This window comes from Zea mays, chromosome 6 (assembly GCF_902167145.1).
Source record: "Zea mays cultivar B73 chromosome 6, Zm-B73-REFERENCE-NAM-5.0, whole genome shotgun sequence".
Taxonomy (NCBI): Eukaryota; Viridiplantae; Streptophyta; class Magnoliopsida; order Poales; family Poaceae; genus Zea; species Zea mays.
In genome coordinates, this window is record NC_050101.1 from 95,486,755 (window position 1) to 95,502,365 (window position 15,611).

General features: G+C 46.9%; 2 protein-coding genes across 17 annotated transcripts; one reads left to right on the top strand and one right to left on the bottom strand.

Annotated features, from left to right (window-relative positions):
* The first annotated feature begins 6,127 nt into the window (after positions 1-6,127).
* Positions 6,128-12,499, top strand: LOC100278502 (putative MATE efflux family protein). Of its 16 annotated transcripts, none has more exons than XR_002748524.1 (11): positions 6,134-6,495; positions 6,799-7,349; positions 7,499-7,585; positions 7,811-7,867; positions 7,976-8,214; positions 8,788-8,906; positions 8,982-9,068; positions 9,415-9,537; positions 9,681-9,770; positions 10,998-11,165; positions 11,490-11,963. XR_002748524.1 is itself a non-coding variant. In XM_023300264.1 (11 exons), exons 1-10 carry the CDS (start codon positions 6,235-6,237, stop codon positions 9,735-9,737), a joined length of 1,491 nt encoding a protein of 496 aa, XP_023156032.1. In that variant the 5' UTR covers positions 6,134-6,234; the 3' UTR covers positions 9,738-9,770; positions 10,998-11,961. The 16 variants fall into 16 exon arrangements, 12 of the variants coding, with proteins under 12 accessions (NP_001336917.1, XP_023156032.1, XP_023156029.1 ...); XM_023300264.1 differs by having other exon boundaries at positions 7,976-7,998; positions 8,089-8,214; positions 10,998-11,961; XR_004849941.1 differs by lacking the exon at positions 9,415-9,537 and having other exon boundaries at positions 11,004-11,165.
* Positions 12,500-12,829: 330 nt separating this feature from the next.
* On the bottom strand, positions 12,830-14,586 carry LOC100382370 (uncharacterized). Its single transcript, NM_001175115.1, has one exon. It carries the CDS (start codon positions 14,447-14,449, stop codon positions 13,067-13,069), a length of 1,383 nt encoding a protein of 460 aa, NP_001168586.1. The 5' UTR covers positions 14,450-14,586; the 3' UTR covers positions 12,830-13,066.
* Between the last annotated feature and the right edge of the window lie 1,025 nt (positions 14,587-15,611).

Here is a 15,611-nt window from a genome sequence, read left to right on the forward strand (position 1 = left end):
CTTTAGCACAGCAGCAAAACCTCTGACAGAAAAATGCCTAACATTAAGTTTTTGGATTGTTAGATTTATAGGCATTTTTCGTATCATTTTAATTCCATAAATTAATATTACGATGATGACATATAAAAGATAATTAATCATGACATCAAATATATCCATAACAATATGGATCACGAGAACATAAAGCATATGAATTATATAAATCATATAAATACGATAAACATGTAAACTGAATGAACAATTGAAAATAAACAGATAGAAACATAAACAGCATGACTGTAAAATTAAAACAGACGAATCTATCATATTATAATAAGACAGAACAGATAAGATAAAATCATTCCTACATATGAAACAGCATAGATGAATATATGAAACATATGTAATCTCCAGAACGCAAAACTCCGATGCGCTCTGATGATCCAGATCCTTGGTCACCTTCTTTTGTCATGTTGGAGATGTTTTGGGCAGTCGCGTAGACGCTCCCCAAAAACCTAATTGCCGATCCCCCGTGCAAGGTCTCGAACGAAAATACCTTCACTCGACGGCTGGACTGTGATTCTGAAAGTGTGTTCTCGTGTGTACCGAGTGACAGGGGTGCTCCTCTATTTAACCTCTCGCAGAGGGAAGCTGAAAGGAGAAAGGTCGCCGAGTCACGCCAACTGAAAGGTTAACGCGGTTAGTGAGTGCTAAAAATTAACACAACCACACCACACCACGCCTGTGCACGCCCTTGTCCATTTCTTGACTTCTCAAGTTAAGTGGAATAAATCTCACCATATAAGTCAAGCCAAAGGACCCTTGGACTTCCAATGTGGTACTATTGGTATTCTCCACCATTACACACCTTAGAGTTTATTCAATAAATGGGCCAAGCCCATAAAAGATCCAACACAAATAAAGCCTCCAATGTGCCACAACAATTAGAATGACCAAGTATTCCGTTTCATAAGTGGAGAGTCCCTGAGTCTTTACTCCTAATGCCTTACTAATGAAAGCCAAATGATGCCCTTCTTGCAAAAAGAATTGCCCCCACACCACTCTTGCAAGCATCAGTCTCAATACAAAAAGGGTTTTGTAAAATCCGGAAGTGCCAAAACAGGTGATGTGCATAAGGCATGTTTAATGGCAGCAAAGGAGGTGTCATGATCCGAAGTCCATACATACAACACACCCTTGCGAAGCAACTCAGTTAGGGGCTTGGTTAAGATGGCAAAAGGACAAATAAACTTCTTATAATACCCTGCGAGCCCTAAAAAGCTTCTTAACTCTTTCAAACTCACAGGAACTGGCCAATCACACACAACAACTACCTTGTTTGAGTCTATGGCAACAGCCCGCTCACTGATTACATGTCCAAGGCAGGAGATGGCTCTTTAGGCAAAATGGCATTTAGACAACTTGATGTGCCAGTGATCCTGCTGCAAGAGTAACAACACCTCTCTCAAGTGACACAGATGTTCCTCAAAAGTTCGATTGTAAACCAATATATCATCGAAAAAGACTAACACACACTTCCTCAATAATAATGTAGACAGTGTGGTGTTCATAGCTCCCTGGAATGTCCCTGGAGCGCTAGACAATCCAAATGGCATGACCACAAATTCATAATGCCCCCTATGTGTCTGAAAGGTCGTCTTAAATTCTTCACCCGGTCTTAAACGCACCTGGTGATATCCAGAGACCAAATCCAATGTGGAGAACCCACTAGACCCTGCTAACTCGTCCATTAGTTGATCAAAAACATGTATAGGGAACTTGCCCTTTACAGTTAATGCATTTAAATATCGATAATCCACGCAAAAACGATAAGATCCATCTTTCTTTCTAACCAACAAGATAGGAGATCTGAAAGGAGAAGAGCTGGGTCGAATGAGACCTTGTAGCAGCATAACAACTACCTGTGCTTCGATCTCTTCTTTAAGAGCTGGAGGATATCTTTAGGGACGAATGTTGACCAGCTTGACACCCATCAGTAGGGGTATTGCATGATCACAGCTTCGTATTGGTGGTAACGAAGTTGGGGCCGAAGTGACAGAAGAGAACTGGGCTAATACTGCCTCAATCTCAAGACATAACTTAGCGTTGCCACCCTCTGGTTGAAGATTTGAAAGTTCTACCTCTACAGTCCCAAATTCTGCACCATACAAAGTAACCAAGGACCTGTTGTATGTAATGGAAAGCCACTTTTGCCGCCAATGCACCCTGATAGGACTGTAGGCTTCTAACCAATCCATTCCTAAAATCATATCATAATGCTGCAGAGGTAGAACTTTCAAATCTTGTTGAAAGACATAGCCCTGGATCCTCCATTCAGCCTATGGTACAACTGAAGAACAGTGCATAATTCCCCCATTAGCTACCTTAACCTTGAATTGGGTTTCCATTAACAAAACAACAGGTAATTATTGAATCAAGCCTTGACTGACAAAAAAATGTGTGCTGCCGGAATCAATCAAAATAGAAACCTTTTGCTGTCGGAACCAACCCATCATCTGCAATGCATGTTTGGCTGAACCACCACCACCAACTTCTCACAAAACCATAGAAAAGAGTTGGTCCTCATGGATAGACTCAGATTCAGTAGGTGCTGGTAACTCCTCAGGGTCAAACAGTTCCCAAACTTCCTGCATGGCATGTAATTGTACGGTGGCTGCACAAGTATGTCGCTTATGCCACTTCTCAGCTCAGCGATCACACAACCCTTTAGCCCCTAGTCGTTCGTCCATCGACTTAGACGGTGGCACTGAACGTTTATAAGAATTGGATATCCCTGTTCGGTCCCCGGGAGGAGAAGGTAAGGGAAAAGGCCCTTTACCATCTGATTTCGCCCAAGCACCAGATTCGAGCTTGGGGAAGGCACGACGTCGACTCGAGTCGGCCACTTCTTCTTGCAACAGAGCCAAGGAGCATGTTGTGTCCAAATCCCCTGGTCGCTGCATAATAACAACGCCACGAACCTCATCTCGTAGGCCATCCATGAACCGAGTAGTGAAGTACAAAGGATCAGATACATCGCCACATGCAGATAGCTGGTGCATAAGAGTTGAAAACCGAGCTATATAATCAGACATTGAACTGGTTTTCCTGATTCTGAACAGTTGGTGTAACAACACCTGGTGCTGATTCTTGCCAAAACGCTCAAGTAATGACTGACAAAACATCGGCCACTGCAGGTCAGGATGTTGACGTTGAACTGCCTGGAACCAACAAGCCACCGAGGGTACCCGTAACCAAGACTCAGGATCAACAAAGTGTTGTTCATTTTGGAGGTTTTCCCTTTTATTTTCATATTGGAAATGAAGAAATGAATTAAAAAAATTATGTGGCCAGTCGAACTAGGCGACTTCAAGGCCCAAAGGCCGAGCAGCCCGGCTGAAAAAGCAGCTAGGGCACCTCGGTGTTGTTCTCATCCAGAGAACGACGCAGAGGGCAGCGGCGGGTTTAACGGAGGTCGAGCTCTATGGCTCGTTCGTCCGAGATTCTCGTAAATCAAGTTTGCCTCCTCTCTCCTTCTTGGCTCCTTAAAGCATGGACGGAAAATCCCCTGGAAACACGCGTTCTCTGCTCCTCTCTCCTGCTCGCTGTTCCAATCTCATTGATCCATTCGATCCCTGGCGTTCTTGTGTTCATCTCGCTGGTGGTGATTGTAAGAAGATGGAGGTGGTGTTGCTCGTGTGCAGTGCGGTTCTCCCCTGCTCCATTGCTTCACTTGTGCACTTGTGTGGTGCTGTGTTCGTCTGATTATTGTCCACCGTGGTCTGGTGTTTGGGCTCCCTGCTGCGTGGTGTTCATCTCCTCAGGCGTCGGGCTGGTGCTGTGGACGTCTCCCATGGCCTCAACAGCGGCTCTAGTATCTCTGTCAACCTCCCGTTGTGCAGGCTCGGACGTGAGCGGTGCAATTGGTTTTCTGGGACAGAACTTCGTGTTCGCTGAGCTGGTCTTCCATGTAGACAATCTACGTGTTGTGATTTACCTGTTGCCTCACTTTATTTATTGTTTAATTTTGTGCAATATGCTAGTATTATATACTTGGGTGTTATTGCACTGTTGTGAGTGGATTTGTATGCTCGATGATGATAGCGGTGTAGTGAGACAACGTGACAGTCTCGGTTTTAGTGTGTTATTATTTTCAGCATCAAATATATATTTGTGCCTAGTTACGTAAGGCCCGAGCAGTGGCGGCCCTGAGGGTGGGGCGAAGGGGCCGTCGGCCCGGGTCCCCAATTATATAGGCCCCGAACTTAGTTATACATTAAGTAATTAGACTATCAGACATAATAGCTTAATAGTGAAATGTCCAATAATTAGCAGCCACGAAGCGTTCACAACCCGGTCGTATTTAAACATGTTAAAATTACTTTTAAGATAATACTATAATATGTATCTTTTTATTTATTTGTTGCTTGATATGAATATTTTTAGATGTGTCTTGAGTTTATATATTGGTACCATTTATATGATAATAGTTTGATGAGCCTCTATTTTAAATTTACCCTGGGCCCCTAAAACCTCCGGTCCGCCGCTGGGCCCGAGGAGTGTCTGACCCATGGTTGCTCCCAGTTTCTGCAACAACCTTGGCTCAGCAGAAGCATCCATGGCGGCGCGATCCCACTTCTTGTTGATTTTCCTCAAGTCCAACTTGACGTCCTCCAATGCGGTGTCCATCTTGACGCGCCATGCCTTCCAAGCTTTCGACAACCACCTCGACCGCTCTAAGGCGTTCCTCCTTGGCGTCGGCGAACGCCGAGAAAACGCTTCTCCCACTCGAGATCCATAGCCGAGAACCGCTTCTCCAACTCATCAAGAATCAACTTCGTGTTGGCATCCATCTCCACTAGTACACAGAAGCTCTATAGTGTAGATTCTTGAAATAGAATTCAGTTACAAGTTTGATACCGTCCTTCTCCCCGGTAGATTGACTTGCCACAAAGGACACAACTCACGCCAAACTGCCGCACCCGATGTCGTCCACTGCCTCGACCTCCTTACGTCGTCCATTATGGACCTGAAAGCCGCATATTCCTCTTTCTGGTTCTGCCTTCCCTTAGGCCTTGTTCGTTTGTGCCGAATTGATGGGTCAGAACGATTACTAACCGGATTGTTTCTCTAATTTATATAAACTTTGATTAGCTGAAACGATTTCGGGTACAATCCGACAGAAACGAACAAGGCCTTATTTGCCCACGAGTACTCTCGTCCTTGTCTTCATAGCGCACTTCTTCGGTTTCAGTTGGCTCAGCTGGTACTAGGTTGCTAACATGCTCCAGCCATGCTCACGTTGGGTGACTTGGATAGTTGCTTGGATCCTGCTGCCTGCGACCGGCCGGCCTACCGCGTCGTCGTCATGGGAGCGTTCGTTCGTTCAATTTACAAGGATGAATCGGAGTCGGAGCATTTGCAGACAGAAAACATTCGCTCTCCAGAGTCTCAACGGTCTTTGACAGCGAGAACCGAAGCTGCTGCTGTGCTAATCACCCACCCGGCTCCGTCGGTTAACGGTCGCCGCGGTTAGCAGCGCGTGACTGTATATCTGGTTCCTTCCAGATGGGCGATGGATCTGACGTGGCACGTTACTACGGTTTCTTTAGCTTTTATTGCTGTTTCCTCTCACGATTTCAGACCTTGTATTAAATGACGTATGGTCGTCCTGTTGTAAGCTATCAAAACATGATTGCCGAGGCGGGATTTTCATCCTTGATCTAAAATAAAAAAAAATGGAACATCGTTGGATGCCTTCTACGTTCTACTTCTACTTTACCTATGTGATCGAGTGCTAGTTACTGCTTTTTCACACCCCTGATCGATTTCCTTTTCTTGAACGCAAAACTCTGATAGATTTCACGTCGCTTATAACTTCTTCTTTTGCAATTTACTATACATATGTACTAGTCTTCTAGGGACCACAATAAAAAAACACGAACCAAATTTCTTTTCAAGACGAAGGTTAAAAACTTTTACAATTAAACATTCCTATAAACAGACCTTGGCAGATTTCAGTCCATCTACTCATGCACCATCTTTTCAGGCCGAAGCCCGGGATCATTCTTTGGGCCTTTCAAACGTCTGGCTCGGCCCATAGATTCCCCTTCCTTTCAAATGCTAGCGTGTTTCGTGCCACGTTGCCACTGCGCAGCCAATCAGACGCATGAAAACTGCCTTCCCTCGCTAGTCAACCCAAACCCGTCGGTTCCGATTCCGACCTCCAAGCCCGCGGGGACATCGCGAAACGAAATGGGTGGCGCTAGCGTCGATGTCGATGGGGCGGCGGAGGCGTCCTCGCCTCTCCTCTTGCCCCGCTCCGCTCCACGCCCCGCGGTGTCGGCGGAGGTGACAAGGCAGGTGGGGCTCGCGGCGCCGCTGGTGGCGTGCAGCCTGCTGCAGTACTGCCTGCAAGTGGTCTCCGTCATGTTCGCCGGGCACCTAGGGGAGCTCTCCCTCTCCGGCGCCTCCGTTGCCGCGTCCTTCGCCAACGTCACCGGATTCAGCGTCCTGGTACGTGCAGTTCAGTGATAACTGGTAACCTCGCTTCGCTCAGCCGTTTGTGCACCTCGATATTGTACTAGTGCTCTTGAGAGCAGAGGGGGAATGCGGATCGGAACAAGTACGCTCTAGGAGCTGGTTGTTTAAGAAATTTATATCCAAAAATCAGTACGAATTTTTTGAATGCCTTCGCGTTACTCCAATTAAGAGGAGGTGTATGAGTTTTGACTTATTGCCCAGTGTCCAGTTATGCTATACTGCGTTGTGCTACCAAGTAAATTAATTTGGAACTCGTGCTCCTTTTTCCGTGTCAAGCTGGGCATGGGAAGCGCGTTGGATACGTTCTGTGGACAATCATACGGAGCAAGACAATATGACATGCTGGGGACACACACGCAAAGGGCGATAATTGTTCTTATGTTCACGGGTCTTCCTCTGGCCTTTGTTTTGGCCTTCACTGGTCAAATCCTTATCGCTCTTGGTCAAAACCCTGAGATATCATTCGAAGCTGGATTGTACGCTCAGTGGTTGATTCCTGGCCTGTTCGCGTATGGTTTGCTTCAGTGCCTTACCAGGTTCCTGCAGGCCCAAAACATTGTCCACATATTGGTAGCTTGCTCTGGACTTACCTTGCTACTTCATGTTATGCTATGCTGGTTGCTGGTTCAAAGTTTCGGCCTTGGCCACAAAGGCGCTGCTCTGGCAACCTCAGTATCTTACTGGTTCAATGTGGCACTGCTAGCTGTGTATGTGAAATTCTCTGAAGCTGGCAGAAGAAGTTGGCATGGATGGTCAGGGGAGGCACTAAAATTGAAGGATGCCAAAGTGTATCTAAAGCTAGCAATCCCATCTACATTTATGACCTGGTAAGCCTGATATGGGGCACCATCACCATGTATAAAACTTGTATTTCGACAAGTCTTGGATGTTAACTTTATGGTTTAGCAAAGAAATAATGTGTACCTTTATCTTCTTTCTGCATGGAACTGGTAATTTGGCGTGCAAGATAGCTCAGCTTGGAGTATTGGGCATTTGAGATGGTGGTTCTCCTAGCGGGATTTCTTCCAGATCCAAAACTGGAAACTTCAATTTTGTCAGTCAGGTAAGCAAACGAAACATGGATTGCCTCCTACCTTTCAGTAATCGTAAGTTCTATTAAACTGATCAATCTTTTCGATCTGATGTTGTTCTGTAACATGGCTGATCACTGTGCAGTTGCATTAATTTTCTTCCTCATGTCTTGAGATAGTTGTGTCTTGTTCATCAACCATGCACTAGTAATGATGTTTCAAGTGTTTGATGTGAAGTAACTTTGACTCTTTTGAAGCCTAAACACAATGTGGATGGTCTATACAATTCCAAGTGGCCTAAGCAGTGCAATAAGGTCAGAGGAGCATAAATTCATAGTGCCCCTCCTTCTCATTCTGGGTTTTTGTGATAAAAGAGACTTGCGCTTAACTACTTTTGGTCCATGGTTCTTGTTTCTTTGCAGTATTAGAGTGTCCAATGAACTAGGTGCTGGGAACCCACATGCAGCACGCCTATCAGTTTATGTTTCAGGGATCATGTGCCTAGCTGAGGGTCTTTTTTTCGCTGTCATCACAGTATTAGTGCGAGATGTCTGGGGTTATTTGTACAGCAATGAGGAAGAGGTCGTGAAGCATGTATCGATTATGATGCCAATTCTTGCTACTTCTGACTTCATGGATGGAATACAATGCACACTATCAGGTTTGGGATAATTGCATTGTCTAGTATGCAGCATTTGCATCACATTGTGCTTCTGCTTCCTGTTTATAAATCCATATACAGATACTGTAATCTGAATGTCATTATTGTAAAGTTGCTTAGTTTTATTTGTTTGATCACTTGGTCAGTTGGCCTTGGTGCTTGTTTGCCTGCCTCATTATGGTGCCATAGGTACATGTAGACTAATTATCTCTGCTATGCCGCCTGGGCAGGTTTATGTAAAAAATGATCACATATCCAGCATGCACGATGCTCTCATAAGTCATAAGAGGAAAAAATCCAATGTGTTTGGTATTGCACGCTACAAGAGGGTTTCACCAGTAAGCCATACAGTCCAAATTAGGATTATTGCTGTTCCAAGCCTATTGTTTTTATTAGGTATCATTAATTCCTTTACCAAAGAAGAGTGGCACAAGTATTATGCACAAGAGTGGTAGTTCCTGAATCAGACTTGTCAGTGGTTTTATCGTGACACTTCGTAATCATAATATCAGTAATCCTTTGCCTAACTGATTTTGGCTGATATATGTTCATTATCTGCCTGATGCTTTTAAGGGGCGGCTCGAGGATGCGGCTGGCAGAAAGTATGCTCGGTTATCAATCTGTTTGCTTACTATGCTATTGGTCTCCCTTCAGCTGTTACTTTTGCATTTGTTCTGAAGATTGGTGGTAAGGTAGGTTGGATTATGTTTTATTTTTATGTAATTATGATAAGATATATATTGATATGTGTTCCCCTCATGTGCCAGGGCCTTTGGTTGGGAATCATATGTGCTATGGCAGTGCAAATATTTGCTCTGGTCGTCATGATGCTTCAAACCAACTGGAATGAAGAGGTACACCCTTAAACTTCTTATGCTACAATCAACAGAATGCATGCTCTCTAGTTTCTACTGATGGAATTGGATTGTACTAGTTGTGAGAGGGAGCAGTCTGGGCAAGAACTGTACACATGGAGCAGGTTTGCATCAATGGGGAACAGAATATGGCATTAATATCTATAGATTGCTGGGATTTCTTCTCTATCTAAGAAATAGTATTGCAATTATTTTCTCTAACTTACTTTTCAAAAACAAATCCATGGCAATCAGTAGTCATACACACACATTCCTTGGCATGATAAGGAGGCCTATTTAGAACAAATTTGTTGAATAAATATTGCAATACCCTCACTCTACTCAGGACAGGCCTACAAGTGCATACCATTTTGCTTCAATTAAGGTGGAGTTCACTATATTTTGCTCAAGAGAATTATACTACATCTACTGCACGGGAGGGGAGGGGGGGCAGGCACTTCTAAACAAAGTGGGTATTATAGTACCTTATTAAGGCTATAAGACACCACTTACCAATCATGCTTTCCTGTGCCGTGTTGATGTGATATGCCGAATCTCACTTAGTCACTATGTTCTCTAATTGCTACTCTTTCACATATTTTACTGTTCCAGGCTGAAAAGGCCCGAGCTAGAGTTCAGTGTTCAGATGGCAGCATTACATTGATCTGAATGTTATCAGTTGTGATTACACCTCCCTTAAAGGTAGCTGTTTACTTTTATATACTTGATACTTTTCAGCATTTGATAATTTTTTATGTATAGTCGATAGGTTGAAAACACTTCAACATGAAATATTACATTGCTAGCCAAGCAACGTGACTAGATGTGCACTCATGTCACACATCTTTTTAGCATAAGTTCACGATCCGCAGTTCATAAAAGATGTGCACTGCAGAGGAACTTTCCAAACACAGTTTTGCCAGTTTTGGCATTGGTGGGAGTAGAGTAGATGGAAGAAATTCCCTAAAAACAGAAATTGAAGTCATAAAAACATATAAAAAAGCATTCAAGCATCTGATGTAAGTATGTAACAATTCAGCATGCTTTAGTAGTTGATACAGATCTCTCGGATATACATATAGAATGAAAAGGAAAAAGATTTAGGGGGAAAAAGGTGCACCATTTCACTATAACATGTCCACGTTCTTTGGGAATTGGGAGCTGTATTCTGGACTATTGGTTAATAATATGGGTGATAATGGGCTTTAAATTTTACTCTATAAAATGTAAGGATCAGATCAGGTTAGGGTCGACTCTATTTCTATTTATTTTTGAACTAAAATTAATTTAGGACCCTAACAAATTGTGAAGAAACATTTAGATCGCGATCCATTACCACCTCTAGTTAATAAAGGTGGCATATTCGTGTTTCAACAACGCGCTGAAATCACCCACCCAGTGTATTCCCACGCATTTTACCGGAACAAAACAAGAATTAGAAAATGATCTGTTACCTGACCAAAGAGTTTTGAAGAGAATTTTTGAAACTTCACTGTATTGAGTGATAATGAATTAATGATAGGGCCACAGTACTGGTATGATGTACTAGTATGAATAATGTAACCTTAGACATATATTTGTCTCATCTCACACATTTCTCCCCCCTGCTGCACAGAAGTATCCAGCACATAAAGCAGTATCCGAAGTCAGAGCTTCCAACGGATAGCATCATCACAGATCTTGGAATCTAAAAGCATTAATACTTAGGTCTAGGGCTGAGAGAAAAAAACTCGAGGAGCATGCCTCGTTTTCGAGCTCGATGGTCTACTGAACCGAGCCGAACCAGCTTGTTTTGGCTCGCAAGTTGTGCCAAATTAATCAAACTATACAATAATGATAGATAAGGAATAATTTTACTTTGAATGATGATTTTATTTTTCGCATTTATATACTATTAAATCACTATATAATACAATATTATTTATCAAGGTTCAGCCTGCGAGTCAAGCCGAGCCAAGCCTCCTCTTTTAGCTCGTTAAGTGGACGAGCCAAGCTACTTTGCTTCCAGCCCTACTTTGGTCTATCTCCAAAATTTGTCGAAGGGTGAACCTGACAAAAGCAGAGACGATGATCTCTGGCCAAGAAAGTTGCATATTGGTGAATTTGTATTTTTAACGACTGCACTCAATTCCTGTTGAACAGCTGCATTTCATTCTGAGGACCACCGTGTTAGACGACGATCGCTTTGCCGATAGTCAGCTATCTGCATTTAGTCATCCAAACCGAGAATTTCTGATACAAATTGTAGTGAAATAATGAAAGCTCCAGCCTTTTTTTCTTGAACACATAGAAGAACCGTGCATCTTTGTATTATGAAAAGAGAGAGAAAATCTAGCCTGCTACGCATAAAAAAGTTAGAGCATTTAGTGTGGCTGAAACTCAAACTGCTTACTAACGTTAACCCTTTTTCGATTTGTACAGATGACTGGAATAATTGGTCTTGTAGTTGTAGGTCTATGTGAGTCCTTCAGACCTTGCCCTTGGGTTCAAGACAGTAGGCTGTAGGCAGCAGCTCCAAGCTTGACGCCCTGCCCTGGATCTGGTAGGAAAGGATGAACTATCATCCTAAAAGCAGGGCACTTGCCGTACATGTGTCTTGGAGTACGTTTCTTTGTGGTTTTCTGCAGCTCAATGATGACACCGTGAAAGCCGACGAAGAAGCAACACAAGTTTGGTAACTCTGGAAGTGGACCTGTGGAAGGTGTCGTGGACGCTGGCTGTTTCCATATCTAAGTACTCGTGCCTGGGTGAATCATTCTCGTATGAAAGATATTTACTAGTACTTCCTCCATTCCAAATTGCAAATCATTTTACTATATATCTATAGACATAGCATATATCTTCTTTGCTGACCACATGAATAAATTCAAACGATAATTATATTTTATCCTAATTTCCCCTACTGTCCAATTCTGTCGTCCAAACATCCTACCCGTGCTTCTGACCATGCTGTGCAGTCACCACGGGCGTGTTTGCTGCCATGGCCTAGCAGTCTGGCTGCACTCTCGGGCTGCGGCTCCCGTGTTTGCGTCGTTTGGCTTGCTCGGGAGCCAGGCTGTGCGCGTGTAAATTTAGCCTCTCAGCTCAAGGTCCGTTTCCTGGGAGCCTGGCTGCTCGTGGCGCAAGGATTCCACGTTTAGGTAGTTTTGGTCTTCTAGTCCGACTGCATATTGGGTGACAAACACCAGTTCGTCTGAGCCAGGCACATATGGTGAGTTGCAGTAGTCGGGACAAGCTAGTCTCAGCCTGGATCAGTTGAACGGGCCGAGCTGGCCAGGGACAGGGTCACAAACACGCCCCAAGTGTCTTCTTGTGTAGAAAATCCAAATTCATAAGTGGAGTGGTTTCTGGCCTACTACCGTGCAGTCGTTCCTCCAGATTTCTGCAAGAAGAACAATTGTCCAATCACTGTGTCATCGTGTAATCCAGATAAACAAAATTTGTCATCCCAAATCACTGCAGTGACACATTTTCCATGGATTGCGGCATTAATCGTTCGCAGGAAAATCATTATGACAAGTATTTCCAAATATTCAGTGCGTGTTCTGAAATAAAAGAAATCTAATCCTACACCGATTTTTTTTTTAAAAAGTTTTGTTTTGCCCCAAAGCCAAAGTCCATAATAAGATTTTTTATATATACATCAATTTATCTTTTTAGACGACATTTATTTATATATTGCAGGCTTGGTTTACAATCAAATAATGTAAATTTCATTTTAAAATATACTGCTGGATAAAAATGAACGTTGGTGGACTTTTCCACAAGACCACGAACAACCGCGTGTCGTTGGTCGTTTCAAGAGGTCAACGATGAGATTGACCTCGTTACAAGTTACTACAACTTACACGTGTTCTTATTATTCAACCCTAGTGCACACTGGTTGCTGAAGGTCAACGACAAGTTGAGCCGCGGTTTTCTGAGAAGTGAACAACATCTCTACATCTACACACGGATTCGTCGCGGAAGCTTCCAAGATTCAGAGGCAGGCGGATCAGTCAGCCGGCGAGCGAAGGGAACACCCAAACCGGGGGTGGCCACTTCCAGAGCAGGTCCCTCGCGGCGCCGCGCGGCGGCCTGTAGCTCCCGTCGTCGAGGTCCAGCACGCCCACGTCCGGCGTCACCTCGTGGCACCGATCGTGCGACCACGGCCCGTCGTCGGTGAAGTAGACGCAGCCACCCCTCACCCCGGGACACCACCCGGCGTCGTCCACGTCCACGGGGACGCACAGCGACGCGCTCTTCCCGAGGTACAGCGCGCGCCCGCCCAGCACCCGACCGTCCGCCCGCGCCCACAGGCCGGTGGCGGCCGTCCACTCGAAGAGCTCGACGCCGGTGGTGGTGTACTCCATGTGCTCCGGTCGGGGCTCCCACGCGTATCGCGCGTGCGCCGTCTCGCGGAGGCGGTGCACCTGCAGCAGCCGCCCTGGCGAGAGCTCCACGAGGTACTTGCGGCACGCGGCTGACATGGCGCAGGAGCGGGCCGAGCAGCCGCACGGCGGCGCGACCGCTCTGCTGGGCGTCGTGGCAGCGTCCGTGTCCCACGCGTCGACGCGCCCCGCGGCGTCCACCGTGTACACCGGCTGATGGTCACGCCGGCTCCCGTCCGCGCCGGAGAACGACGCGCGCACGGCGTCGACCCAGCAGCGGGCGGGCGCGTCAGCGTCGTCGAGCAGCGCCCACTCCGCGTCCCCGGCCCGCGCGACGGCGAGGCGGCCCAGGGGCTGGCAGATGAGCAGCACGGCGTATCCGACCCAGCACGAGCAAGGGGGCACCCTTCGCGGCGCCGACACGACGATGGCCTTCTCGTATACCTCGTACCGGAGCCTGTCGGGCCCTAGCGTCTCCGTCGGGACCAGCGCCTCCTCGCCGCAGCCTCCGCCGTCGGCGAAGCAGGACCGCAGACCGTAGCTCTCGACGCGGCCGTCCGCGCCGCGGCGGGCGTCGACGAACGGGAGCGTGGCGGCGGGCGGGAGGCGGAGCTGCGCGCCCGTGATCGGGTTCAGGAGGCTTAGCTCCGAGCGGGCGTCGGCGGTGACGAGCCATCCGTCGGCCGACGAGCCGACGCAGAGGCGGTCGCGGGCGGCCGGCGCCGGCTGGCGGATCACGTACACCCGGCCCTCCGCCAGGCTCAGGAACCGTGCCACCGAGAGTTTGGCGACGCCGCCGGCCCGTGCGGTCGGATTGAAGGGGAGCATGAGCCACGGGGACGACGGCGTGGCCTGCCGAAGCCGCGCGGCGGCAGCTGCGTGGACCGACTGCCAGGCGGTGCAGACGGCGGGGAAGCGGACGAGGTCCGGCACGGGGAGGCGGGCGAGCACGGACTCGAGCAGGTCGCGCGGGAGGTCGGCCCACCCGCGGGCGAGCTTGCTCATCGACATTCGAGGATCCGGAGGAGAGGATGGCGCGTGGAGCGAGCGGGTTGGCGACGCGAGCTTGCGTGGAGATGCCACTTACTAACTACTTAAAAATGGCCACCGCCGCAGTGCATGGGAGCATGTCTCGGTCTTCCGGCGTGCCGTGCCCGTGTATTTGGTGGTGCCGGCGCCCGCCGATACGGCGAACTCGCTAAAATACCGTCTCTACTCAGAGAGCCAGCCAGCCAGAGAAGCTATGGGTTGGACTCGGGCAGCAGGAGGGATGCGTACGGCGGGAAACTGTGGGCGCGCGCGGCGTTTGTGTTTTGCGGCCGAGTGCCATGGCTTTGACGGGCCGTCAGTTTTTACCGAATAGTTTGAGCGGGTAGGCCAGCCGGGCCGGTCCGCTTTGGGCTGCTTCAGACTTGTGGGCGGTCTGACACAGTGAGAAAACTGGGCGGGCCTGCTGTGGCCTGGGGTTTATTCGTGGATAAAATACATACGTACACTGGTCAGTGCTCGCCATCGGTGGGGAAGGAACTGGCGGGGCTGTGGTAAATGGAAAAACGGGTCGCAAAGCTGGTGGGAGCGTACGTACTGGGCTTTTATTGTTGAGAACTACGTCACCACGGATCACCAGATCCGCTCCCTTCCCTCCCGTCAGCAGTAGAGGCGCAAGAAGCTGTAGAAAACCCGTCTCCCTTCCCATAAGCACGACAGAGGAAACACACGAGACACTGGATATATTGAAGAACTACGTCTTCAATATATGCAACCTTTCTTTCATTACATGTTCAGAAATCTTTTGTTGGTGAAGGTTTTTTTGTGTGGAACCCAAAGAATTGGAGTCAAGAGACATTGTGAACTTGTCCATAGGACCCATTGTCCTTGGTTGAGAGCTGCCAATGTCATCAAGGCCCGTGTCATCATTAACATCCATCTCATCTGCAACTGCATCAATAACCTCTTGTTTTTCTGTTAGCCTAGCTATTTTAGCTTTCCTAGAATCATCAAGAGCTTTACTGCACTTGTCTCTATCCTCTTGAGTTGCATTGGGGCATGCTCGGACTTGCCCTTTTCTACCAGCAATATGCAGCTTAAGCCTATAAATCCCAGCCTTGACAACCATAGGACATAACTTGCATTTTATGACATTCCAATCATTTGGATTGACAATAGTTCCATA

Coding starts and splice junctions, on each gene's coding strand:
- LOC100278502 (XM_023300261.1), top strand. CDS start 6,235: ATGGGTGGCGCTAGCGTCGATGTCGATGGGGCGGCGGAGGCGTCCTCG. Junction 7,350..7,498: donor CCATCTACATTTATGACCTG/GTAAGCCTGATA, acceptor AAGATAGCTCAG/CTTGGAGTATTGGGCATTTG. Junction 8,907..8,981: donor TTCTGAAGATTGGTGGTAAG/GTAGGTTGGATT, acceptor CTCATGTGCCAG/GGCCTTTGGTTGGGAATCAT.
- LOC100382370 (NM_001175115.1), bottom strand. CDS start 14,449: ATGTCGATGAGCAAGCTCGCCCGCGGGTGGGCCGACCTCCCGCGCGAC.